Source organism: Macadamia integrifolia, chromosome 6 (assembly GCF_013358625.1).
Source record: "Macadamia integrifolia cultivar HAES 741 chromosome 6, SCU_Mint_v3, whole genome shotgun sequence".
NCBI lineage: Eukaryota > Viridiplantae > Streptophyta > Magnoliopsida > Proteales > Proteaceae > Macadamia > Macadamia integrifolia.
Window position 1 is genome coordinate 10,282,396 of NC_056562.1, and position 26,565 is coordinate 10,308,960.

The 26,565-nt window shown below is 39.2% G+C and overlaps 2 protein-coding genes and 1 long non-coding RNA gene across 5 annotated transcripts in view; all 3 read right to left on the reverse strand.

Moving 5' to 3' along the window:
• Positions 1-1,995: 1,995 nt before the first annotated feature.
• On the reverse strand, positions 1,996-12,080 carry LOC122082700 (DEAD-box ATP-dependent RNA helicase 31-like). The gene is made up of 10 exons (XM_042650425.1): positions 10,987-12,080; positions 10,168-10,274; positions 7,642-7,697; positions 7,297-7,521; positions 5,580-5,786; positions 5,410-5,496; positions 5,225-5,320; positions 4,448-4,663; positions 3,777-3,959; positions 1,996-2,750 (listed from the first exon to the last, which is right to left on the reverse strand). The coding sequence occupies exons 1-10, from the start codon at positions 11,928-11,930 to the stop codon at positions 2,523-2,525; spliced, it is 2,349 nt and encodes a 782-aa protein (XP_042506359.1). The 5' UTR covers positions 11,931-12,080; the 3' UTR covers positions 1,996-2,522.
• LOC122082701 lies at positions 2,816-3,664 on the reverse strand. Its single transcript, XR_006141383.1, has 2 exons — positions 3,508-3,664; positions 2,816-3,406 (listed from the first exon to the last, which is right to left on the reverse strand). It is a non-coding gene; the product is annotated as an uncharacterized LOC122082701 (long non-coding RNA).
• A 7,370-nt stretch (positions 12,081-19,450) lies between the features above and the next one.
• Positions 19,451-26,565, reverse strand: part of LOC122081795 — a 14,783-nt gene continuing 7,668 nt past the window's right edge. Inside the window, exons 8-10 of one of the 3 annotated variants that reach the window (XM_042649084.1) lie at positions 22,574-25,101; positions 20,536-21,125; positions 19,451-19,939 (exon numbers count right to left, since the gene is read on the reverse strand). In XM_042649084.1, the coding sequence (XP_042505018.1) occupies positions 19,792-19,939; positions 20,536-21,125; positions 22,574-25,101 (3,266 nt within the window). In that variant the 3' untranslated portion in view covers positions 19,451-19,791. Of the gene's footprint in view, positions 19,962-20,535; positions 21,129-22,573; positions 25,102-26,565 lie in introns of all 3 variants that reach the window. The other 2 variants (XM_042649083.1, XM_042649085.1) reach the window with 2 other exon arrangements.

Below are 26,565 nucleotides of genomic sequence, written 5' to 3' on the forward strand. Positions count from 1 at the left end.
ATTATAAAATGGGAAAAGGTCAGGTATGCCGCTGGCTTTTCTAAAGTTAGCAACTGGGAGAGCTTAGATAAGAGGAGGCATAAAGGAATTTTCCGTGGGGAGGAGAGAGATCGACACAGATTTAGGTATAACAGCGGCATACCTAGCATTTTCCCTTATGAAATCGTTAGGGTTTCCTATGCTGCTGGGGGAATCTTCCACACCACAACAATCATGGCATGAGATAAGATTCATCAATAAGGGAACTCACATAAAAAGAGAATGTGTTAGTGCGGATCCACATGGATTTGAAAAAAAGACGAGGGCAATTAAAATGATGTGTCAAATTCTAAATACACCTATAGAAATGTCATTCAAACACTCCTAAAGTTAAAATGTTAAAAAGAGTTTTACAAATGTGAGTCTCCCTAATTTGGAGATGAACTCCTAACTCAGTGGCAAACTGCTAGGAAGTTGGGCTCTAACTTAAGTTTAGGGAAGGAGAAGGACGTTGGTTCAACCCTCCTAACCCCACATTCTTGAAATATAGTAGTTAGTAGATGTACTATGAAACAAGTGTAGCCCAATGGGCCCCTCCCTGATTTTGTTTTTTTTTTTTTTTTTTTCCAGATTCAAGTGTTCTGATTCATGAGGTCTCTTTTTATGTGTTGGCTGTAGGGGTGTCAATCGGTCGGTCCGACTCAATTTCGGTCCGCATTGAGTCGATTTCAGTGTGGGAAAGTTGAAACCGAAACTGAAACCGAACCAATAAGGAAATTCCGATTTTGGTTTGATTTTGGTTTCGAAGCGATTTGGTTTCGGTTTGTCTTCGGTTTCTTAAATCGATTTGTAACCGGGTTGGTTTTGGTTTTTGGTCCAGTTTAGATTCAACTTTCCATACAAATGTATACAAAACTATGCAAATTTCAATTTTTTTTTAATGAATTTTAGAGTGTTTCGATTTCTTACCGGTTTGGTTTCAGTTTCTGTCCGAGTTTTGAGCCGCTTTTGGTTTGGTTTTGGGTTCATCCGATTTCCGGTGTGGTTCGATTTGGTTTTGGGGTTGCAATACTCCAAACCGAACCAAACCAATAAGGCTTTGGTTCGGTTCGATTCGATTCGGTCTGTGTTGTTATCGATTTGGTCCGGCCGATTTTACCGATTCGATTTAGGAATTGACACCCCTAGTTGGCTGGTTCCTTCAAACGAGTAATTAAAAGGAACTCTACCGAGGAAAGTGACCTACACTAACCTCTCATGTGCTAATCTCTCCTTTCCATAAGAAATGGCATCCATGCCCCTTAATGGAAGAGAAGAGAGAGACACTCACACAGAGAGCACTGACATAGACCATGATCCTGGACAGAGAATTCTTCCCCTTGAATACTTATTGGGTCCTAAGGCTCGCCGTAGTTGTAGCCATAGACCAAAGATGGCTACAACCAAAGATGTGTGGTTTTCAAGACCTCAAATATGCTCATCACCTAAAATCTCTCATGCACGTTCCACCTTAGTTGCAAGGGAAATGCAAAAATTTCTCCGCAAGTGAACTATATTTTACAGAATTTTAATTTTGGTATTTGGTTGTAAAATATAAACATTTACTTGGGAAATAAAATATATGGGAAAAGAAATTTACTTGGTACCATGGACCCCACTAGGGCATGCAAAATTACTGCCCCACCCCCTATGAAATAAAAAAATCACATGCATGTTGATCCATAGATCGTTCATGTTGAATGTGATTTTTCATTTCACAGGGGGTGGAGCGATAATTTCACGTGTACCTATGCCTGAGCTCAAGAGCCACATGACCATGCAGCTTTCTCTTTCTCAAATATATTTTACAAGAAATGCAAATACTTTTCCACCCTTTCCTACTTCCTTTGCAACCAAATGGAGCCCCGAAAATTATGATGTTTGGTTGTAATTAGCACTAAAAATCCCAAATTGTCGTCTAATTCTATAAATCAATAAGACAATAGCAAAGGCATAAATGCAATGAAATAAGTGGACTGGATCGAAAAAGTTCTAATATTCCTTCTGGGCTGTGGTTTCTTGCATGGATCACACCCTAGGAAGGCTTTCTTCTGGGTCTCCATATAGATCAGGTGGGTTTTAAATTTTGTGTATACATGTATGGACCAGCTTCTCTCACTTCAAGTTTCACCCAAAATGAAATTTTCCACATCCAGTGTTGGATCAGCCTAGGGGGAGATTTCTAGCCTCCTTATGGGGTTGAACATTGGGTACCAATGACACCCAAATTTCATGTAAAATATAAGATCATTGAGGGGCACAACTGATCAGGCTAATTGCTTTCCAAGAATTGAAACATAGTGTAAGAATCTATGTATCCACTCACAAGCTCAGGAATCATCTTCACAGAGCAGCGACGGCTCCCTGATAGGTTTAATGCACTTCCAACACTTGAAAATGGGTTTTCCTCCTCTGGATGAAATTAAACTGCACATCCTAGCTTTTCTCCCTCATCTTGTTTATGTATGTATGCTAGAATCAAGTAATGTAGAGATTCTTTCTTTCTATTTGGAGCGAAGACCACGTACATTCTTAAGACCCATTTTCCCAAGTACCAGTTTTGGTATAGCAGGAGGGTTGTCCAGCCCCATACTCCTGCTGAACTCATTAGCAAGATCTACAAGGCGGCACTTGTCCCGCCCCACAGTTTTATTGGAATTGTAGTAGCCAAGCCATGCTTGGTATGCTGCTTCTTTGTTCTTCATCTCTACATGAGATACTGCCCTTTCAACCTGTTCACACACAATCCATAGACAAATCAAAGCCAGTTCCAAGATCCAGTCAAGTGTAATAGTTCTGATAGTGGCCTAAATGAGTCAACAGAATTGCCACATTCCAATGATTAAGAGAATTGGGGCTTCCATGGAAAGGATCCTAACTCAAATCACCGGAGACAAATTTTAGTATGATCCGATGTTCTTAACCAACAGTGTGGTTTACATTTTAAGATTATACGGATGATAGGATGCTAAGGACAGAGCTAAGGCTGTAATCTTGACGGAGATTAAGATGAGCCTTGATAAATAAAACAAGAATTGGCAGAAATTCTCATAGGTGAAGTAATCAAACCTACTTTTAGACAAAGAACATTCACTAATTTTCTCCTGTGTCCATTGAAGCAATACACTTACGAGGTAACGATCATAAATTCATCCTTACTTTTTACCAGGCAATCAAAGTCAGGACCCCTCCAGTGACCATTCCTGATTTCCTTTACAGGATGTTAGTCCCAAATGAGCCCATTCCAGAAGAAACAAACAAACTAATATTTTGCTTCTAGCTCCGGATCTTGTTTAAGAATAAGGTAGCTCACAGAATAAGACAATTAGGCTTTTGACATGGTTTGGCAGACTTCAGTCATCCTATGATTCTTGCCTTGCAGTAACTTCTGGAAGCATAAAAATCATGTAACAAGGATACTCTAAAACTTGGAGTTTCCAGCTTGTCAGCCTATAAAAAAGGGAAGTGTCCTAATGCACACAGCCTTACCCCATCTTCGTGGAGAGGCTGTTTCCCGACTTGAACCCACGACCGCTAGGTTGCGATAGAGCAACCTTACCATTGCGCCGTGGTCTTCCTTCAGCTTGTCAGACTGGGGGGAAATAATTTTATGATGTAACCAACACAGTCCACCCCCCCCCCCACCGCTTTTTCTTCCCGCAAAAAAAAAAAAAAAAAAAAAGAAGGTTTGGTTGTAAATTGTAACACTGATAATTTTTTAAAGTCAACAAGAAATAGAAAGCTTCAGAATTACTCACTTTCTTCCTAGTGTCTGGATCAACTGAAGGTACTGGAGCCTTTTCTATTGGTAAATCCTTGACACTAGATAAGAAGAAATCCTCCCAAGGTGCCAGCAACAATATGCCCTGCCCCTCTTTCCCTTTCCGGCCAGTTCTACCCAGTCGATGAATATACTGTTCTCTATCAGATGGCAAGCCAATCTGCAATTAGAACAAATGGTTAAAGTGTAAGATCCAAAAAAATATGCTAACAAACAGACTACATGAAATCATGTTAGTTTCAATGCAATCCTAATATTGATTAACTACCAGATTTCTTTCTAATTGAAGAAGCTAATCCTTAAGGTTATTAGATTTCCTCAAATAAGGTACTGAGGGGATATGTGTGTTTCTAGAGGATAATGAACTTCAGGTGCAACATCATTCTCTTGCTTCTTTGTCAAATTGAAGGGGTATAGACCCACATCGCCATCTTTCATTAAACTTCAGAATTCAATTTTCTGAAATTACATAATATTATTTAATATGTATTACAATTTTTTTTCCCAAGGGAGTGAGGGTCCATTTACACTACATTTAAATTTGATGTTCAGGAAGTACATAAAAATACCATAAAGTCCAAAAGAGGCTAAATTACATAACTGAGGTTTTCCAATTTTGTAGTGCAAAGAGAATTAACATCTCGCTACCTGTAAAACGAGAGTAACATCTGGATAATCAACTCCACGTGCAGAAACATCAGAGGTCACAAGAATAAGACCCTTCGACTTGCGAAATTCATCAGAGACTCTGGTTCTATAACTCTGTGGCTTTCTTGAATGGATCTCCCTCACATTCAAGTTCAGTTCAGAGAGAAGCTCAGCCACAAGCCTTGTGACCATTGCTGTTGTGCAGAACACTAGAACCTGCAATTTACCATTATGAATCAGGGATAGATCAGATTTCTTGAAAGGAGGATCATACAGACCATCACATTATTGTCCAACAGAAGTATTATAATTTTTAGATCTAGTGTCAAAACTATGCAACTTGTAGACAGCGGCTAATATATGATAATTTAATGATTTGGTAATTAGTTATTTAGTTTCAGGAGAAGAAGAGGGCAGATCTCGGTGCAATGGTAAGGTTGCTCCATTGCAACCTAATGGTTGCGGGTTCAAGTCAGGAAACAGACTCTCTGCGAAGTGGGGGTAAGGCTGCATACATTATGAGCCTCCCCAGACCCCGCAGTGACGAAGCCTCACACACCGGGTACACCCTTTTTAGTTTCAGGAGAAGAAGATTCCCAAAATTATCCTCTTGTTACTCGAACAAACCATTGTCTGTAAAAAATTTCGAATTGTCCGCTTTTTAACTTGCCCAAATCATCATCAAAGAAGCAAAATGAAGAAAAGTACGAGGGAGGGGGACCAACACAAATACGTTATCTGAAATTTCAGAGAACATGATTTGGGATGGCCACATACCTTATAGTCAACATCCTCAGAAATATGCTCTTTGAGAAGAACATACAGTAGGGAGAAATGTTTGTCCAATGGAGCAATTAGATGCTTCTGCCTCACCTGAAACAATGGCAAAGTTAAAAATATATGTCAATTACGTTCTAAACAATAATCACATAAGTGGATGAGTAAATGCAATAAGTGTCCACCTGGGAGTGGGTCTCTTCACTACCCTCTTCCACTGTGTTAATAAACTCATGATCTCTTTTCAAGGCAATATGACAGATTTGGCGGACCTGCATAGGCATTAAAAGGCACATTAGAAGTTATAATACAGCTACAAGACACATTTTGTAATGTGGCAATGACGAAATTTAACCTCTTCTGGAACAGTAGCTGAAAATAGTAGTGTTTGGCGTTGTTTTGGAACAGCAGTAATGATTCTCTCAATGTCTTTCCGAAATCCCATATCTAATAGATGGTCAGCTTCATCAAGGACAAGCACTTTTACTCCCATGAGCCGAGTTGCAAATCCAGCCGTATTCTCAATATGGTCTCTAAGCCTTCCAGGAGTGGCTACTAGAATCTGTAGGTTTCACAAAGGCAAATATTTAGTAACGTTCCAGAACATATTTCATGATGTTGGTATCCACCCTCCGTGATTGAAACGACACCATATCCAGCAACATATGGAGTAAGAACCATAGTTTAAAAACTTGAAAGGATTCAATCAGGGCAGAGAGAGAGAGAGAGAGAGAGAGAGAGAGAGAGAGAGCAAGAAAGGAATCGTGCACAAGGAAAGAGGTACAAGAGGTGAGTTGTGCAGGTCTCCAATGGAGAAGGGCATCGAGGTGACTCATTGAGTTTCATAACGGTACTTAGAACCCATTATTACATGTGGCACATATGCAGAATTACAAATTAGCATCTGAAGAATTTTACTGAGGGAGATTTCCTGTGCAGAAAAAATGGGAACGCTGAATGGTCATACACAGCAACAACTCAGCCTTATCCCAACTAAATTGGGTCGGCTGAATGGGGACATACGCCACCTGATCAATTTGCCTTTTCTCATCTGGAGCTATTTTTCATAAATTGACTGTCCAGTAAAGCAAGGCCTTGAATAGTTAGGATCAATGATTCCACTTTGCTTTTTCATTAGATGATTTCTTATGAGGGCCAACCATATGCATGCTGACCCTCCTTTTCACAAATGGCATCTCACCTAAGGGTGTTAATCGGTTCGGTTTCGGTTTAAATGGTGCGGATCGGTTCGGTTCACATTTATTTGACTAAAACCATAACCGCGCTATTTACTAAACGGTTCCACTTCCTGAAACCGTGACCGTTTTGTAAAAGGTTTCGGTCTCAACAGTTTCTAAATGGTGTCGGTTTCACGGTTTCTAACGGTTTCGGTTTCAGTTTATTCCATACGGTTTGTAAAACGGTTCACAATCGGTTTGTTATAACTTGCAACCATCTCTAAACTGAAGATCATAAGCTTATCAAAAAATAATTGGCAACCACAAATAAGAGATTCTATATTAACAATGATATGTCTTAATTTGATAATCTAGTGCTATTTCTTTGCATGGTCATCCTCAAACATTTAGAACTAATATCATACAACATCCAAATCCAGCCTTCTACAACATAAAATATTAAAATGACAGGTGGTTCAGCCAAAACACCCCATCTATGATAACATAATAACATAGTAACATATATGTATTACAAGTTCATGACCTAAAGCCTAAACTTGAACTGAATTGCAATAAATCATACCAAAGCAAGATGCGCACTTAATTTAATTGTTAATTGTTATGCGGATTATTGCCCCTTCTTTATTTAATTGTTATACGGATTAATCGGATCGGTTTAAACGGTTTTAAATGGTTCAGTTTAAACGGTTTCAATTCGGTTTGAAACCAACAGGTTCCGCGGTTAAAACCGACCCGACCCGTTTAGCTAATCAGCCTAAAACTTGAAACCATAATCGCACCATTTACTAAATGATTTTGCGGTTTTGGTGTAAACGGATCGGTTCGGTTTCAATAAACGGTTTCGGTTACAAATTCACATCCTTAAATTCTCACCTGACAAGGGCTTGCCTTCAATCGTTTCTGTTCTAGAGGAAGTCTTGTACCTCCAATTACAACCTGGACACCAATAGAGGGATGATACTTCAACAGGGTGTTAGCCTCTGCAGCAGCTTGACTTGCAAGCTCTCGAGTTGGGCATATAACAAGCACAAGGATCGGGGGTCTCTTCTGATCACGATCAATAGGAGGTGATTTTACGACTACCTCAATAGCAGGGAGCTGAAATCAAGAATCCACAGTAAGCATGGGGAAGCTTCTCTTACATTGGGTTAATAACAACTAACTGTTAATTTAATAGCCAACACTGTGCCCTCAAAAACCCAAAATGGTGCGGTTTACCAGAAATGCTACAGTTTTTCCGGTGCCTGTCTTTGCCTTGGCCAAAACATCCTTGCCTGGAGTCCAAAATTGATTACAATGGGGAAAATAGAAAATTGTCATCATACTGAACTATGGGCATAAGAGATAGTGTGACACTAAATAAATCACATAGATGAAGCAGAATAAAATAACAGTAAAAAAATGATGTAATTTCTTCATGCATTTGTGATTAGTTTAACCTTATAAAATTTAGATTATTCCTCCCCCAACCCCCACCCTCTTCACAACATCAGGTCATTTTGTTAGCATTTTTCCAAATTTCAGAATGACATATCATGGCTAGTCTTCTAGCCATTCTAAAACATTTTTCTTTTTGGGATAAATAACAGGAGAATTTTATTGATTTGTAGAGGAGTAAATAAAAAATTCAAGCATCCATCTCATACAAAGACAAGCAAAAGATCTGCCATGTCGTTGCTGGCTTCCAGCCAAACTATCATATCACCTGTGAAGCAGGCAATTTATGCCTAAGAACATGTGCATATCTCCAAGGACAATCAATGTTTGAAGCCACCCAAGCAATGATGGATGCCAAATCTCCTTCCACCATTATGTTATCAAGTTCATCCCTCGATGCATGCTGCAATCCCATATAAAGTAAAAGTATTTCAGTGTTTCAACTCTAATGGTATTCACCTCAGTAATTAGAATATTCCCTCAAAATGGTTTCTGCACTAGATGTAATGACTCCACAGAAACCCCAGAGGAGCCCAAAGACAAGCCATCAAAGTTTTGTTTTAGCATTCCATCCTCCCTGCTGGGAGTCCATGGCACCTCTTCTTTCCCTAGGAATACTAAACATTTAGAATTGATCACATTCTGCCAATCTATAATTAAAAAGCAGGAAGGAAAGTAAAGTAGACTAGGATAGGTGAACTAACCAAGTCTCAAACTGCAAGAACTTTTAAACCAAAGAACAACCAGCAATTACCCAAAGATAGGCAGCAAGCAACAGAGTTCAGAATTACAGAGTCGAACAGTCCTTGTAAATCAGAATTTCAAACCCAGAAATCTGAATGTCCGAAATCAGATGCTACACCAAACAATAGGACTAACCAGAAGCAGGTATAGGGTATTAACAACTCACAGTCAATAACAAAACACCACAGGAACAGGGAAGACAAACCAGACCTATCGATTCTGGCCCTGTTCAGGAACAATCACTACAAGACAAAAAATCAGAGATTTCTGATATCTCACACACCACTGACCAGATGGTGCTCCAAACTGGGTCGAGTTCCTCTCTAAAGGAGGGTAACTTCCTGTCAAAATGTCAGCCAGAGGTGATCAGGGGTTGGGCCAGAACAGAGATCGATATTCCTACCCAGAAAACCTATCGCCTGTACAGAACTGTTAATAGAAAAAAGGTAAATAACTGTATTGTTTAGCAGCAGCAGACCTTGAGAATAAAGCCATAAAAATACTTGGAGGACAGTAAAGAAATCCACTCGGGCTTCACACCGCAGAGTGTCGAATGGATCAAACACCAATCCCTTCCATTGTGATCAAACACACAGTCTACCAGCAGATGCATAGCAGCAACCAGCAAGCAAGTTTTTTTTTCATTAATCAAATCATGGGCTACTAATGAGCCTTCTCTTTATTTATATTAGTGATGGGGTTACAAAATAAAAACTAAACTTAGTTCCCAGAAACTGAAATAGGAAACTAATAAAATAGAAACTCTTCTAATTACTAAAACTGAAAATAGAAACTAGGAAAATTAGACGCTTACATAAAATAGCAACTACTTATTTTAGAAACTAAATAAAACTGAAATTTAGAAACTAAATAATGAAACTCGTGACCCATAAAAGTGGCCCAATACACTCCAAACCACATGGCTTGAAAGTTTGCAAGTCTCGCAAAAGGGGTTGAGCCACAGCCTTATGACCACTAACAAAAAGAATGCATCACGAAAGCCAGACATTTCTTTCCTCCTAAATATTTTGCAGTCAGTCCTGCCAGCAGTGTAGCTTTCCATAGGAATCTCCCCCCTCAACCCAAAATATTCTAAATTTCAATTTGTATGTCTCTGGATCACATAATAAAAACCAGAACTGGAACCAAATCCATCTTCCATATAAATAATTCTATGGAGAATATCATCCACCACATCTTCTTTATGTACATTCAAAGCAAGATAATGGCAATGCCTATTTTTGTACCCCTAGCCACTGAATACACTTGTCTTAATCCAACATTTCTTAACAAGTTCAGGTTCTGATCATTGTTCTAGCTTCAGCATTACCGCCTAACTAATCTCATCAATCAAAACTATACTCATCAATCAAAACTATGTAATTTCCAAACATGCCTCTGGACCCTCCTTGTATATAAACAATTTTAGCATAGGCAAGTGCATGGAATTAAAAGTCAACAGTTGTGAATAATATTTCAGTCGCAAATATCTACAGGCCATCAGTCAAAAAGTTTTAATTTTTTTTTACTTGAAGGATATGAACTGTGATTAAAGAATCTAACCTTTCAGAATGACAGGGAGAGTTGCCTCCTGCACCACAGTCATTCGCTCATATCCTGCATCCTTTATTCCTTTTACTGAAAGGGAGGAGAGGGAACATTGATCAAATCTGCACATGCAAAATAAATAAGACATTTAGCTAAATTTAGCCCGCAGTTATTAGAACTAGAATTTAAACTCTGAGGAGTTTTGCATGTTACTTTTCTATTTCAAGTGAGGAATATAAGAGTGTGGGTGGAACATATCGTTGTTTTCATCTGCTACAGAGGAAAGCAGTGACATGATGATTGGACTCTCAATGGCTCTAGAGGTCAAGATAGAGATCTTTTACAGTATGAGGTGTGAACACTACTCTTGGCCATTTTCCATAGTTTCATGTGGCCCAAGATGGATTAACTTAACCATCCAGTGTGAGGTGTGAACACTTCTCTTGGCCATTTTCCATAGTTTCATGTGGCAAAAGGAATATGCCGAACAATTGGCACCATCTCAGATTGATAATCGAACCTATAAACCTCCTTTAGGGTTACTGCAGTACACACAAACAGCGTTTGCTAATAAGAAGTTTTAATAGTAGCATCACTATACTTTTCCAACGATCATATGCATAAGTGAGATGAGTTTACACTTCTACATCAACTTTATATCACTTTTATCCAACAATGAAAGTTGGAGACACACATAATGCCCAAACTTAACATCTAAAATAAGGAGACAATAATAATTTTTGTTCTTCTCATGTTAAAGGTCCAATTAGCAAATCAAAATGTATCCAAAGTCTAATTGGACAGGATGATAGGAAACTTGCATTGACAACTTACCTAGTCTGACTCAGGTAAGAGTCAGTTTTCGCGGTTGTACTCCTAGTCACTGGCTGCACATTCAGTTCTTTGGCTGACCCAGGCAGAGAATTTGCACTCTTTGACACATCTTTACCACTATCTTCCTCACTATCTTCCCCACTTAGCAAATCTTCAATACTGCTCCTCGAATCGTCATCTTCATCCTCTGGCATTGTAACAGCTCGTCTTGAACTCCTTCCCCCTCTTTGAAAATTTCTATCCTTCCGACCCTTTCCGAAACTCAAGTCAGAGTTTCTTCTAACTTCCTTCGCTTCAGAAGAAAATTCTTCACTCTCATCTTCCTCTGTTTCACTACGAAGTAGTTTCTTCGAACGAGACCCGGTCATGCTCCGGGAACTTCTCCTATCAGTAACTGCGAAATCATCTGAATCACTATCTATCAACCTCTTTGAAGACAAAACCCAACCTCTCCCGCCTTTCTGGTTCTTCTTGGAGGAAAATGAAACCCTACCCCTACTCCTCTCCCTATCTCTATTCCTATTTCTACGGGTATCTGAATCATCATCACTTTCACTGGTAAACCCAACGCGAAATGAATCAGTCTTCAGTTCACTGATCCAATCACTAAGCTCGGCTTCATCCTCGATAAGACTCTTTGGCTGGCCGCCCCTTCCGCCAAAACTTCCTGCCTGAAACTCTCTACTGCGCGACAACTCTGAAGCCCGAGGATCAGAAGAAGTGTCGTTGCCACCATTTCGAGGACTAAACGAACGTCTCGAAAACCTCCGAACATGAAAATGGTCATTCTGAAGAGCGTATTTTAACCTGAAGGGAAAGACTCGACTGAGAATGGAGGTTCCTCGTGACGATGGAAAGCTCTTGGCCTCGCGTCTCATGTAGGAGAAACCGCGAGCTGAGACGGAGGCTTTGAGCAGGCGAAGGGAAAGAAGCTGACCAAGCATAACCGAAGCAGCAGAGCAGGGAGAGATGATCAAAACCTAACTCCAGCTCTATATGAACATGATTGGCAGTAAAGCATTTACACTTTACAGAGAAAGGAAGGAATGAACCCAGAAGATGAGTTCAGTTCCGGGTCTTCCGAGTTCCAGGGTTTTTTATTTTGTTAATGGAGTTCCAGGGTTTTAGTGCGTGGTAGGTACCGGGTACCGGTATACTGATACGCATAACTTAAGATGTGTTTGGTTACATAAATCGTTAGAAGTATTTCTAGTGAAACGCCGATTCTTTTTTTTTTTTCTCTTAAATTGTTTGGTTGATTTTTGAGTTGGTTCTACTTAGAAATACTAATTCATTTGAAACACCTTATAAAGCTAAATGTGGTTCATCTGATAAATAAGATAAATAGCAAAACTCATATTTGACATACATAATCCTAATCAACATATGAATAGTCTTATGTTAAGTGGTGATTCAAAAGAATCACAAAAATCGGATGGGTAACCAAACAGTTTTCTAGAAAATCTTAAGAATAAATACGATTCAACAGAAACACTCTATGGACTCGTTGTCAAATCCAAAATAAAACTCCAACGAATTATATAACCAAACACATCCTTAGAGATCAATTGTATCGGATTTGGTAAGATTAACCATTTTACTTTTACGTTTTTATTTTATTAGCCCCGTTTGTTTGAGGGATAGAAATGGATGAAAAACTTGTGGAGTGGGTCTTAAATGTTGTGGGTTGAGTTGATAAGGAAATGAAGAAAATAATGGATTATATATTTTTTAGTAGGATCCACCTCAATGAGAAAGAGAGGAAAAGAAAATCGGATTAGAATTCGATGGGAAAAAGAGGAAATAAGACGAAAGACTGAGACAACCTTTCCATGAAGTCATTCCTACCAATAGGATTTTGAAAATGAATAAAGTGGAAATAGTTAATTGCCACTAAATAACAATTATTTCATTAAATGATCTTGTCCGATAAGTTTTCCACCCCAACCAAGAAACAACCAATCTATGTCTTTGGTATTTTAAGGAAAAAATCTTAATTTTCCCACCCCTTTTTTATTTTTCCTCTTTCTTCCATCAAATCAATTGGGCATAAGCGTGCTTACAATTTAAAAATGATGAGAGTACGGCGAGAGAAGAGTATATTTATTATTAGGGTTTTGGCAAGGTTTAGGATTACATTTGACATATAACTTAATTTAGACTATTCCTAAATATCAATACAATTGAAATTGTCACATTTCCCATTCATGTGGTAAAATTTGTTACCAAACTAGAGATGCCATTAGTGTTGTTTAACTAGAAAAACCTTATGCCTTCATATTTTTAGGGCTTCTTGACCCTCAATAAAAAAGCTTATGTGGCATAGCCTATGCCTTCAGTGGTTGACAATCACACGGTGGTTCGAGAGAATCAACACTCTTAGGGCTTGTTTGATAACGTTTTAAGAAACGCATTTCTACCGTTATAGAAATGGTAGAAACAGAACAAAAAACATTTGATAAAACTGTTTCGTTTAATTTGTTTTCAGAAATAGAAATAGAAATTTTTACCTATTTATGGTTTAAGAAATGACCAAACTTGTTTCGCCTGTTTCTGGAAATGACTCGTTGCCATTCTTTCGCTGGTTACTATCGACTTTTAGAAACATGACTTATCAAACACATTCAATTCTGTTTCTGTTTCTAAAAACAGAAATTTATGTTTCTGCCATTTATTGAAACAGAAACGGCATAAACGTTATCAAACTGGCCCCTAAGCAGTCAAGCAACAAAAAAGCAATTTTCAAGTGTGGAGGGGTTTGATGTAGTTGTTATGCAATCTTGATCCCTACTCCAACACAGTGATGGAAACCACTAGCAAATGGTTTTTCCCTTCTCGTCGTTTGATTGGAGTTGATTGTTCTCTTCTCACCCTCTGGTCCCCTACTTCTCTTCGGTTTTATATCGTTGGATAGGCTTGTAGTATAATGTAATTTTTTTATTAATTTTTTTTAAGGGTGATAAACCCAACCCTTAAAAAGGCAATCAAATTCAATCGCATACCCTTGTATATCCATGTACCTATGTATTTTAACCATCCATGTATTAACATATATCCTTCTTTAGTCATCTTGTCAGCTAGATGGTCTTATTTGGAAAGTAGAAACCAGGGAGTGTATTAGAATTTGGGAGGACAATTGGGTGCTTTCACTCAAAGGACTCAAGATCCAATTCCCCAAATCTAAAAATTGTTCTTTATTTTGCACCAAAAAAAAAAATTTCTTTATTTTGGGTATCGGATCAAATTAACTATGACAATCAGGTATGGAAGTGGGACCTTATAAAGTCAACCTTTTAACGATCTGATGCACAAGCTATTCTGAGTATCTAACTTGCCCTTTTCCCCTCATCTGATTCTCAAGCTTGGGGAGCTGCTGCGAACGACATTTTTTTTGGTAAAAACAGCGTATCACCTCTTATCTAATCAGAATTTTGAGCATTTCACAAATTGTACCTCATCTTCCAACCTCCCACATTGGTCCCATATTCATAAGATCGTTTGGAAACGCATTTGGGCTTGTCCTACTCTCTCCAAAATCAAGAGTTTCATGAGGCGGGTTTGTGGTCAAGATTTGGCCTCTGGTGAAGCTCTCATACATTGTCATATTCCCTCCCATTGATCCGTCTTGGGTTGCCCTTTCGCTTGAGCAGTTTGGTTTGGAAGCTCTCTCTCTTAGCTTGTGCCTCAAACAGAAGAGCCTCTCTTTCATCTATGGATCAAAGGTTGGGATGCATTGACCTCTGGGAATCAAGCAACCTTCAAGTAGGCTATGGGCCTCGCCTCCTTTATTTCCTGGTTCTTGTGGAAGGCCCATGACGATCTTGTCTTTAAGAGAAGAAACTGGATGCGCATTGAAGTGGCTATGGAGGCCCAAAAAGCACACACTGAGAGTATTCATGCTATTGTTACTATCACCACTCCTCCTAGGCCAAGTCCAGTCAGATCATCTTCAAACAATTATAATTGGTGGAATCCCCCCCCCCCACCTTATGGAGTTTTCAAGGTTTATTGTCATGCAATAGGACTCCTTAATTAGGCTAATGGAGGTTTGGGTTTCTTAGTTTTTGATCATAGAGACTCTTGCAAGTTAGTTGTATCCAACCCGATGCAATTTGATTCTATCCTTGATAGAGAGGCTTTGGCCATCCGAGAGGCTCTTCTCCACTTCATTAGTGAATGCTTCGACAAGATTAGTGTGGAATCAAACAATCTGGAATTGATTCAATTGATTAGAAACTCATCTAAACCACCCTCTTCACTTGTCCCCTATCATGCAGACATTCGACACTTGTCCTCTCTTTCTGTGGAATGTAACTTTTTCACACATCATAGAGAGATTAACATTATTACTGGCTCTCTAATTCAGAGGGCCCTCTCGTTATTGTGTTCAGCAGTTTAGCCCAACTCTATTCCTTGATTTCTTGATTTATGTAATGGAAAGTCTCAGTCTTGCCATGATCTAATATTCAATAAATCTACTTCTTCCTCGGAAAAAAAAAATTTTAAATAAACCCTTTTTTTTCAAATGAATGGATAACGTATTCAAAGATTTATTTTATCATTTAGTCAACTTTAATTACGAGGAAACGTAATAGGTGAGCACCGACCTTGTAATATACTTGTCCACAACATTTGCACCCTATTTTTTGGACTAATAAGATAAATTTTACTAACCTGATATTGGCTTGCGCTATGGCCAAGATTTCCTTCCACTTGTCAGTTGTGATAATCTTTTTTTTTTTTTTTTTTTGGTATAGGGAGTTGTGATAAGTTAACGTTATAGTTAATTGTTACTGTGAATTAAAACAAAAAAATTAGTGACATTTTGATTTTAAAATGAAGTAAAATACATCACTATTTCTGGTAATGATTAAAAAGTAGGTAAAAATTTCTCAGGATGTTGTTAGAATGGAGAACCTCACCAATAGATGGTGGGAAGACAAATTATCCAATAGGGGCTCTAGATACTTATTAGAGAAAGAGTGTGTCAGTGTGAGTCTTATGAATCATTTTGTAAGAAGATGTTTGGATTCCCTTATGCTCCAACATTGTCCATTTCTTTCTTCTTTAAAAATTGTTTACTTTATTTTCATGTTAATTTTAGTTTTTTTTATTTCGTTTCATGACTAACCAAACCCGGCTATTTTTCATCAACTGCATAGGCAATTATACAAGGAACTATGGAAGGTGATTAACTCTCACATTAGTTCATAGATGAAAATTTGCTAAGATGTGATTAAGAAATCATCTTGTTTGACCAATCTTAAGACAACCAACACTATAAGTTTAGGGGAGCAGATAAGCCCATCCGGGATGCTTAGTAAAAAAATGGATCTTGATCGATCAAAAATGCATATTGAATTGAGAAATTAAAGGGAAAATTTTATTGTAATCAAAATGGTGAACTATGAAGTTGTAACCTCACTTTTTTGCCTTTTTAATATAACACTTTTTTTTCTCTTTTTCCAATGAGAATAAATCATATCATTTTATATAAATACTGCATCAAATAACTTTCAATTTTTTTAAAAACCATTTTTTACCCATACATTAAATATTAATATATCTTATTCACTAAACTTTTAGGAGTAAAACAAGAGCAAATTAAAAGAAGTCATAACTTCTTACTTTTTTTTACCAAAAAAATAAACTTCTTACTTAACCATTTTGGTGTCAAGAGGTTGCACCCAAAATTAAATGATTATATGCATTCTAGGGGGAGTATGCACCAAAGCTCAAGACTTTGGCATGGAGGTGTTGGAGAGAACTGGTTGTTGTGGGTGAGAATTTACAAAGAAGAAGAAACTCAATTGATGTTGAATGTCCACATTGTGAGAGCCAAAGCCAATCTACTCTTTTTATTTTTTTTTGTAACGACAGGTATCCAAGTCTTCAGCCTGACTAGAATCTACTCTTCATGCAAATATTTTTGGATCGAGTTTCCCTTCATGGTGATGAAAAGAGAGCCTCTTAATACATGGGGTTTGACCGTTCAATTGGACTGAGAAAGAATATTTCAAACCTTCATAAATAGTGGATTATAGTTGATGAAAGTATTCATTATTTTAGTGGTCCAATATTAACATCAAAACTTTTTTCCATTGTTTTTTTTCCCTTTGCTCGAGTAGTTTAGTATGCACCTCCTTGGGATCTCAAACCTTACCAATTATTAATGAATATCTTTTGTGGACTGGCCAAGGATAGTACGACATATTTCATCAGTTATTGGACAACAAAATTCAATTAGATTCTCAATTTACTTTCATTGCATTGCAGGGTAAATATGCAAAAGCATAAACAATGAAAGGAGTCCGGATGCTCTCCAACATGCCCAACACCTTAGCGTGCGTCAGAAGGCTGGATGGATCCGGACACACACCCCAAAGTCCAGCCAACCATCCGATGTGTGCTAGGCTGTTGTACGCGTTGGAGAGGATCCTAGTGCCATAAAAAGTTTCAAGAATAATGAAGTAGGACCATATGAAATCATCAAGATAGCTATGCAGGCCGGGAGGGGTTTCGAAAATCAGAAGGCGAAATGCAATCCGAGGAATCGGCTGAACCAGATCAGTATCAGTACATGATCCCTACCTGGGTCCTGGCTGATCCCGTATTTAGGTAATGATACGCACCAATGGTAAAAATATTTTAAAAATAAAAAATTTAAATGGGGCAAAACCGTCCAATCCCAATCGATAGGGGCTGATCTGAATCGATATTTGGCATGGTATCGGTCATCTCAGGGGAACATATAGCAGGGCATTTCTTGGTAGCAGTAGTCTTGGCCAAAATCCAATGGGTATCTTAAGCTCAATTGGCATATGATATCACAGGAGTTAACGCGAGATTCAGTTGGTCAGGCTGTTGCTGTTGGTTGTGCCCTTAAAGCTTCTACAACCTCTATGTTCCAAAGCAACCACGGAAGGTATACCAATATATATATATATATATATATATGAAAGAATACATTGAATCTCGATGTTACAAAATTATTTTTCTACACAACCAATTGTGAAATTTTTCATATCACTCTTCCACGTGACGAGTACTTTGATCTAGTTTCGGTTTTGCCTAAAGTAATAGGGGGGAAAGTTCATAACCATGCCATGGTCATTTTTTTTCTTTTTCTTTTTTCTATCTCATATGGATTGGATTTGATTGAAATTCGTAGATAAGTAGACTACAAGGTACCTTTTTGCACGTCTAATTTCAGTCCAAACAAAATTGAACGTGTGACAAAATAAATCATTGAAAAATCTCGGAATTTGACATTATACATAAACCATCTCCTAGGTATCCAACAATCAGATTTACCATTTGATCCTACCATGTGGTAGAATTAGAGTTCCAACTTCCAACCATCTTCAATACATTTTATCTGACTATGGAACCAAAACTTGGCCACTATGTGAAATCCCTCTTTTTTGGGAAATACATAATTTTTTGTCTAATCTTGATTTTTGTCTCAAACCAACACATGGCGTGGTCATATAAGACACAGCTTTTTGCGTTCCCGCAAAGGGAACATCTTTCTGTAACCTTAAGTCCTACGATGTACATTCACTCCTTACCAATCAATGAATTTTCATTTCTTGCCATCAGAGAAAAAAGAATTAGTGTTCCAACTTTTTTCACTACCCTTGGTTATCAAAAATTTCCCCAAGAAATTTCTCTCAGATCAATTAGCCCAGGTAACCAAGTGACCATTTACTTTTCGGTCTCAATTTTGAGCTTTACAGAGTTTGTAAGTGGCGGTTTAAAACTTGGGCAGCGGATGTTCAAATTCTGTGAAGACCAGACCAGGACCGACCAGTTGACACCCCTACATAAAACTATCCTGGGAATTTAATCTTGACCAATCCAGCAGGTAGACAACCCATCCAACAGTAAAGGTCAAAGCTGGGGAGGTCAATCCAAACACCTAATTTTCTATGGGGTAATATACAGGTAAACACACCAACAGAGCCCCAGAGGGTGAGGTGGATACATCTAAGAACCGAGGTGCCACGCAAGCCGCCAATGAGAAGAGCAAGCGTGCATGTGTCTGGCTGGAGGGTGGTTCGATGATCCGAATCCACTTCCTAATGGGTTCTCGTATAAGCCTTGAAACTGATATTCTGTAAATTAAAACCCAGAAACAACCCCATCCCCCCAACACCAGGAAAAAAAAAAAAGGATAAAAGCAAATAACAAGCAAAGCCAGAGTTTGAAATGCACATATGCTACTAAATTAGTGCAATTGCACAAAAACTATTGGCAAATTTTGAGTAAGAAAGTACTACAAAAGGTTAAACAGCATAGCAGCTGTTGATTTTGAAGCAGTCAACCAGTTTGTCTACACTACAGAAGCTGGGCTTGGTGCTACATTTCTCAGTTGGAAACAACGTAAATCTCTGTTGTCTAATTTATCACTGACTATAATATGCTACAGTATAGAAAAGCCAAAACCAAGTGAAGAGAGGCATTGGGAGAGAGAGGAAAGACTTTCCAGGTTAATCAACAATGAAATGATTAATCTAAATGCCTACTACTTTGGGGGTGGGGAAAGAAGAATAACTAAACTCTAGATCCTAAGTCAAACAATTGAGTTCAAGAAGAAGAATATAAAGAATGAAACTGGGGGAAGAACAGAATTATGAGAAAAATCCTATTTCCCCCTCCGCCTTACTCTTCTATGCATGTAATATCGGTGTAGGTTAAAAATTGACTTGTAGTGTACATACAAACACTACGCTAGCATGAAAGGGTGTCCACTTACATGAGAGAAATATACAGAAAGCCCTTGAGCACCAAACCCAGATCCCTTTAGGAGTTAGGAGGTGAGAATAAGAAGGCCTGATAATGTGAGGGTTTGCCATTATAGTTGTTCCCACCACCATTATCTCCCTGGTTCGGAAATGATAGAGGTGGGAAATCCTCATCTTTCAATTGATAATTCCTCTTGGCCGCTGATCTGGCAAAATAATCAAACGCCCCTGTTAAGATAATAAATCAACAGCATCACAAGCAATCCCAACAAAGAAATCGGAAGTGACTACCGAGCACAGAAAAAATGAGAAGAAATAAGTTGGTAACTCAGAAGTACAAGAGACAAGCAGAAATGATATCAGGCTAAGATTCTGCATGCAATGCACATGCTCACCAATATTCTAGAACATCTTGTTAAGGACAAGTCGCATATGTTGAAGGTCACTAGCATTGACCTCCAATTGATAATCACAAAAAGGGTACATGCAGATGATAAGGACCAATTTTTCAGCATCATGCATGCCATGCATGATCAGTTTAGAGGAAGACCAGGTCGATGAGAGTCCAGCGCAATATTTCTGTCAGAAGGGGCTGGGACTACTACACAATAGCAATGGGCCATTCGATGTGGTGAAGGCCCAGGCTGAAGTGAAAAAACTGCAACTCCTTTATCAACTGGAAATTGTGGCCAGTGCTTTTTCTAGTCGGACTGATTGCATTCTGGTTTAACAAGATTAAAGCATACCAAATAAACGAAAAAAGAAGGGAGGCAGACCAAGGGTGAGGAAAGTTGAGACTTACCTTTGAAGTTGAGGTGAAGACGGCTGATCTGGTGAGGAACCCCCTTGAAACCTTTGCTGCTCATATACACTCCTTGCTGGTCCTCCTTCACCAAGCTGTGGTACATCATTTACACCAGAAAAATGAACGGGTCCAAGGGAGCCAAACTCAAGCTGCTCAGCAGGTGAACCATAACCAACATTGTGATCATAAGAATACAACATGACAACAGATGGAACAGAAGGTCCAGTTGGTGTGACACCATTAGAGTTCGCAGCTGGAAAGGGGTACATGCCATACCCCACATTGTTTGGGCTACTGTGCAATGTGCTGGAGGAGTTGAATGGACCATTCTGGGACTGATATGAGGGGAATGGGTCATGCCTGTATGAATCCCATGGCCTGTCAGCTCGACTATCACTAGATGCCAACCGATCTGGCTTTGAGGATGGCTTCTCAGTTTGGTTGCGTCCATGGCTGCGGCCAGTCGCCCGTGGTTTTGAATTTATATTCCAATTCCCTTCCCTGTCCCCATGTTGGTCATTTCGATCATAATTGTAACTCCCTCTGTGGTTTCTGGTAGTAGAAGTTTGCCGGTCCCGGAATGAAACCTTCTGAAAATTAAAAAAATTGTCAGCCGATTCAATTCTTACCAGAGCTAGGAATTAAAAGCTTAGATTTCAGAAGGAAAAAAGGAAAGAGAAAAAGTACAGTTCCTTAATATGTCCCATATAAGATTATGTAAAGCACATCCCAAAGCTTATGTAGAGGTTTGACTACCTGGTGGACTATCTGGACAACTTGGGAGGAAGGATGCAATAGGAAGTTCTATGGCTGACATAAATCTATACAAGATGTGTGTGATTTTGAGTATGTTGAGAGCAGCCCAATAGGCTTCAACCTCAGAGCCATTTGAAGGTATCCCTGCTGACTACTTTTTGAGGCATTGGGACCACATGGCTTTTTCCAATACAGGTCATGATCCGATCCAGCATGACTGGAGACCCCCTCCTAATGATATTAAGCTTAATAGTGATAGCAGTTCTTAGGGGAATCTGGGCCCAGCTGGGACTTGGGAGGTTAAAATCATGTACGCATAGCTATATAAATTTTGGATCCAATTGGCCAGACTGATTTGGTTATTGCAGAGTTATAAAGGTCCATCAAGAGGTGGAAATATCTCTGGCTAAAGGCTGGAAAGATGTGATTGTGGAAGGTCACACTTGTCTATCTTCCTCATTATGAAGGCTGAAATCTGATGTTCCCAACGGGAGTTTTCTTTTTCATGTAGGATAAGATGTACGAACTCTTTAGTGAAAGCGTTTAGGGGGTGGGGGTGATTGGATAGACAATCATTGTATTTGGGTCCTTATCCTTTGATGTAGACCCTTTTTTAGGGTTGGATTTGGTCTCTTTGTTGTTGTTTGTTGTTCTCTAAGCCATCTTTCGCTAATAAAGATGTCCTGACACTCGTACGGAAAGTTGAATCAACAAAAGGAGAAAAGAGAATATGCTACCACCATGTTCAAGCCCACAGTATATTTCATGTGGATGATTTCTGGATGAGCTGATTGAGCTCACATGCAAAGACAGTTCAAAAGTTAAGTGGTTTCATTGAAAAAGAGAAGGTCCCAGCAAAGTAAACAAGGATGAACAATGTGTTGGCAAACTTATCGTAGAATTCTAACCAGATGATTTGAGGGTGGACGCATACCATTGTGGAAGAGTCCTCTTACAGCAATGGTTTGGTACTAGGACTCCCTATCAAAAAGGTATGAGGTCCATATCTTAAAAGGGGGAAAAAAATCGAAGCTTGACAAAGCCTTGAACCTTCGACCTCAATTTTGCACACATGTAACCAATAAGCCATTAAGGCTACAAAGAGGGTGGTTGTATGAGCATATCAAAGACCATTCAGGTACATTACACATGCATGTAAAACAAGTGACTATTCTATGCACAGATGCACTACACATTATACTCAGAATTTAAGCATCAAAATAAATTGGATACTAAAACAATCAACAGCATACTTAGTCCTCGTTTAAGATTTTCTTACAGGATTTGGCAGATAGGTCCCAGTACCACCACGATATCTAGGGACTTCATCACCATAACGCTGATAAACACCAGCAGGCCTATTAGAGCCAGGTTGAAGTGGCGCAACAGGAACAAGACGAGGGCCATAATTCATGAGCTGTGTGAAGAGGTTCACATTTGCAGATAGAGGTCTTCCAGGACCATCCCATGGGAAATGGCCTTGTAAATACATAGGTGGTACCATTACAGGTGAAGGATAAATTAGAGGTCCAGGATATCGTGGGTTCTGGCAGAACCGTCCATACTGCAGATTTTGCCAGTGGCTAGCAAAGTCACTGTTAAGAATGTCAGACTTGTGCTCCTCAGTAGGCTCCCCAGAATCAGTACCCTTCATGGAATTGGAACTACTGAGGATCTCCAAATGATCAAGGCTCTCAGCTGAATCAAAGTTTTGATCAGACTGGTTTATACGGCTGCTATCCAGGCTGCCCTCCCTTTCAAAATGGTTCGTGGATGCATCACTATTGCCTGTCTCTGTTGGGAAATTGTACACTGGAAGCATTGTGAGGAATGGAACCGGAGGTCCTGTTGGATAAAATGTAAAGGGTGCCACCCCAGAATTATCGTTGGCTCTCTGTCGAGAACCCGAACCCACAAGCATTGGGGCAATGGGCATCATTGAATCTGATCTACTAATTTGTGCTGATTCATAGCCAGGTATATGATGGTTTTGCACATGCGGAGAGGTCACAGATGTGGATCCAGTACTTCTTTCTGCAATTTCACTATTCATTGTTGACAGAGGAATCCAATCTCTGTTATCATCATCTAAATGACCAGAAACATGATCAACTGACGAACCCTCATGTAGCCACCCTGTCTTTCCCTTCCCATAACCAGTAGCTGGAACTGCAGACGGAACCATTTTTCTTCCACGCTTCTCTCTCGTGGATTTTGAGACCTTCACAGATGATGCATCCCAAGAGCTTTCAGAAGACTGTCTACTTCTTGAAGAACTATCCTGCGGAGAAGGTAAGGACCTCAAACTTGCATTTCTGTCAGTAGAGTACATTTCACTGCCTCTGTTGTGTTGGTACTGGAAACTATCACCATTATCTTCCTTTACCAACCCTCTGTTTTCTTTGAGAAACTTCTGTTGAGGTCTTGCAAATGTACTGCCAGAGCTACTAACCCGAGATGAAGGAATGAAGTCAAACCCTACAGATGTTGACTCTTGCTTTTCATCTGATGGAAACATCTGGAAATTTGAATTATCAGCATCAAACCCTCTGATAGAACTTGCATCCTGCTCATGCCAGAAACCACGATCACCATCCTCGTGGCTCATTTCTGCCAAACCTGAGTTCTCATTACCAGTTTCAACCATCTCCTCTGGATTAAATGCCAAGCTGACGTTAGGGAAATAATGGGATAATGATGAAGAAACCAGACCTTGAGCAAATTGCAGGTTTGAGCCCCAGGGAGGCTCAATCAAGGGGAAATTAGTTGGAACCATCCCAGCAAAATTTCTTTGAGCATAACCCATTGAAGCAAGAACAGAAGGTGAAATAGGAAAGGGGAGGTGTGCAGAAGCTAGATTCATTGGCATCTGTACTTGGCCGTTAAAACCATGGACCCTGGAAGATGCCATCATGTTCACAAGGTCTTGCTCTTCCTGATGCATCTCCATCGTCTCAGCAACAGATGAAAGCTCCTCTCCCATGGTACCCGTCCCAGCTTCATCATGGTAACTATTTGAAACACTGTTTGAATCAGCAGCAGCATCAAGGCTATGATGGGATGAGCTGTGCGGCAATGATGACGGATCCTCACTCGAAGACCTTGCACTATGACTTCCTGAAACTTCATCATCAAAGTTCTTTCTCCTACTACTATAATCCTGCCTCGCAGAAGTGATTACGTTTTTCACTGTTTCTGGCACCCTGTTGCGCCTTCCTCGTGTTGAAATTTCGCCAGATGTGTCTGTAAGCTCAGGACTAGAATGTGTCCTCACAAACTGATACCTTCCCTGCACTTCATTAGCCAAATAATCTGCTCTAGAACTTCTGTGACTCTTCTCGTTATGTACACTCTCACTCCCAGTAATATTCCATGCAATTTGATCGGAGATCCTTGAGCTGTTTAGGTTACCGTAACTCTTTTGGCTTTGAGTACGAGAAACTGCAGACACATTACTAGTCCTAGACATGCCTTCCGAGGAGTGGGCACTTTGTTGAGAAGAGATTCCACGGAATGTGTTAATCCCCTCAGCCTCAGATTCATGACCTGTCAGATTCTCACTCTTCTTCTTGCTGTTTGAATAGTTCCTTTGATTCTCAGACTCATCCATGCGATCTGGTTTTGATGGTTGCAAGCGCCATAAATCAGAACTTGGTGCGTCAGGGCGCTTACCACTTCCATGCCTGTCCCATGTGTTCATGAAGAACTGATTGACTTCAGCAATCAGGTTTTCTTTTGGACAATCAAGTAATCTGGCTAGCCTTTTAGCTCCAAATGCAAAGGCACTACGAATCCGAAAGAAATTACCTGAAGAGATTTTAAGAGTAAAATGTATAATAACACAGGCAAAAACAAAGAATCCATTTAATAGAGAAAATAAATTATAATTGAGTAAATCAACATGGTTTTCAATGCGGAGATGTGTATCTAGCTTTTAATGCAGAGTTGTATGTGATTACATAGTTATCAATGCGGAGATGTGTGTTCGAGTTGTTACTTTTGTGCTTACCGGGGCTATCAAGATTTCATTATCTCATTCCTCCTTTTATGAAAATAGGTTAGGTGATGACTTATCCTGGTAGTGGACGTAATGCATGTAGGACGCATTGGCTTGACTGATGTATATGGTACGTCAGGTAGACAGCCGATACCTAATTCTACTCTGTCGTCATAAGTCTGTGGCTGATTTATAGTTGTGCGTCAGGTTGACAGCCCGCACTTATTATGATTAGCCATAACCCATCAATCTTTTTGCATGGATCCTTGCGCTCGTCCTTGCTTGGTATCCCCATGTAACCGACCCCATTAAGTTGGGATAAGGTTTTGGCTGTTGTTGTTGTTGTAAATCAACATGGTTATATGCTTGTCTATCTTCCTCACACATCTCGCACAAACACATGCACACAGGCGTAAATCAAGCTAGCATCTGCATCATAGTCGGTAGATCACGGTTTAATAGCTTGTAATTGGGTATGAGATCTGTCTTTGTCAATTCTGATTTGAATAATCCCAGAATCGGACTCCCCAAGTAAGCAAAGAATCAGGGTTAATCAGAATCATCCGATTCCACCAATTCCAATCCGATTTTTGAACACTGGTAGATGCTCTAACTGCATGTTTTAATTTGTAGTTTAAAGTTGAGAAACTGCTACTAAAACTGGTTTGCAAGATCACTGTCATCAATTCATCCAATAATCATATTATAAATTTTGTTTATTCATTATAACATTCACCTAACAATGACCATTCAGAAGCGCTTATACAAAATCCTCATACTTTCATAAAGAGGCCAGAGGTAACTCTACCCACTGAATTAAAAAATGTACTTCTGCATAAAACAGCACTCGTTCTATTCTTCGCCCCACTTTCCTGAATTTTAGTTGGAAACTAAGCCTCAACCAAGGTATCAATGCATCAGCATTCATTATTCTCAGCTGTCTACAGGTTTTCTTTTTCTTTTTCCCCATTTAACCAACACCACTTTGAATTTTGGCAAACTTAATCGGATAAATTTTTACACTTGAACTTTATCAACGATAACATATTAAGGGAGTAGAGAAATGACATTAAATTTGGATACAAGAATTCCACAAATATTTTTTCATAGTTTTTTGTTATTTTCTTTCTTCATTTCCATGGCAAGAAAGAGCTTGAAAATGTCATGTGGCAACAAAATGATGCAGTCTGTAATATTACGGGGAAAAATATGTAAGAGATCAACAATTTAGAGATATTTGTGTCTCTGTTTCTTGACACCCCCAACCCCCCCCC

Excerpts from the sequence above, each read along its gene's own strand:
- LOC122082700 (XM_042650425.1), bottom strand. The coding sequence starts at position 11,930 with ATGCTTGGTCAGCTTCTTTCCCTTCGCCTGCTCAAAGCCTCCGTCTCA. Across the intron at positions 10,275-10,986 it reads TCTTACCTGAGTCAGACTAG|ATTTGATCAATGTTCCCTCT; the intron begins GTAAGTTGTCAA and ends TTGCATGTGCAG. Across the intron at positions 5,321-5,409 it reads GTGAAGAGACCCACTCCCAG|GTGAGGCAGAAGCATCTAAT; the intron begins GTGGACACTTAT and ends CCATTGTTTCAG.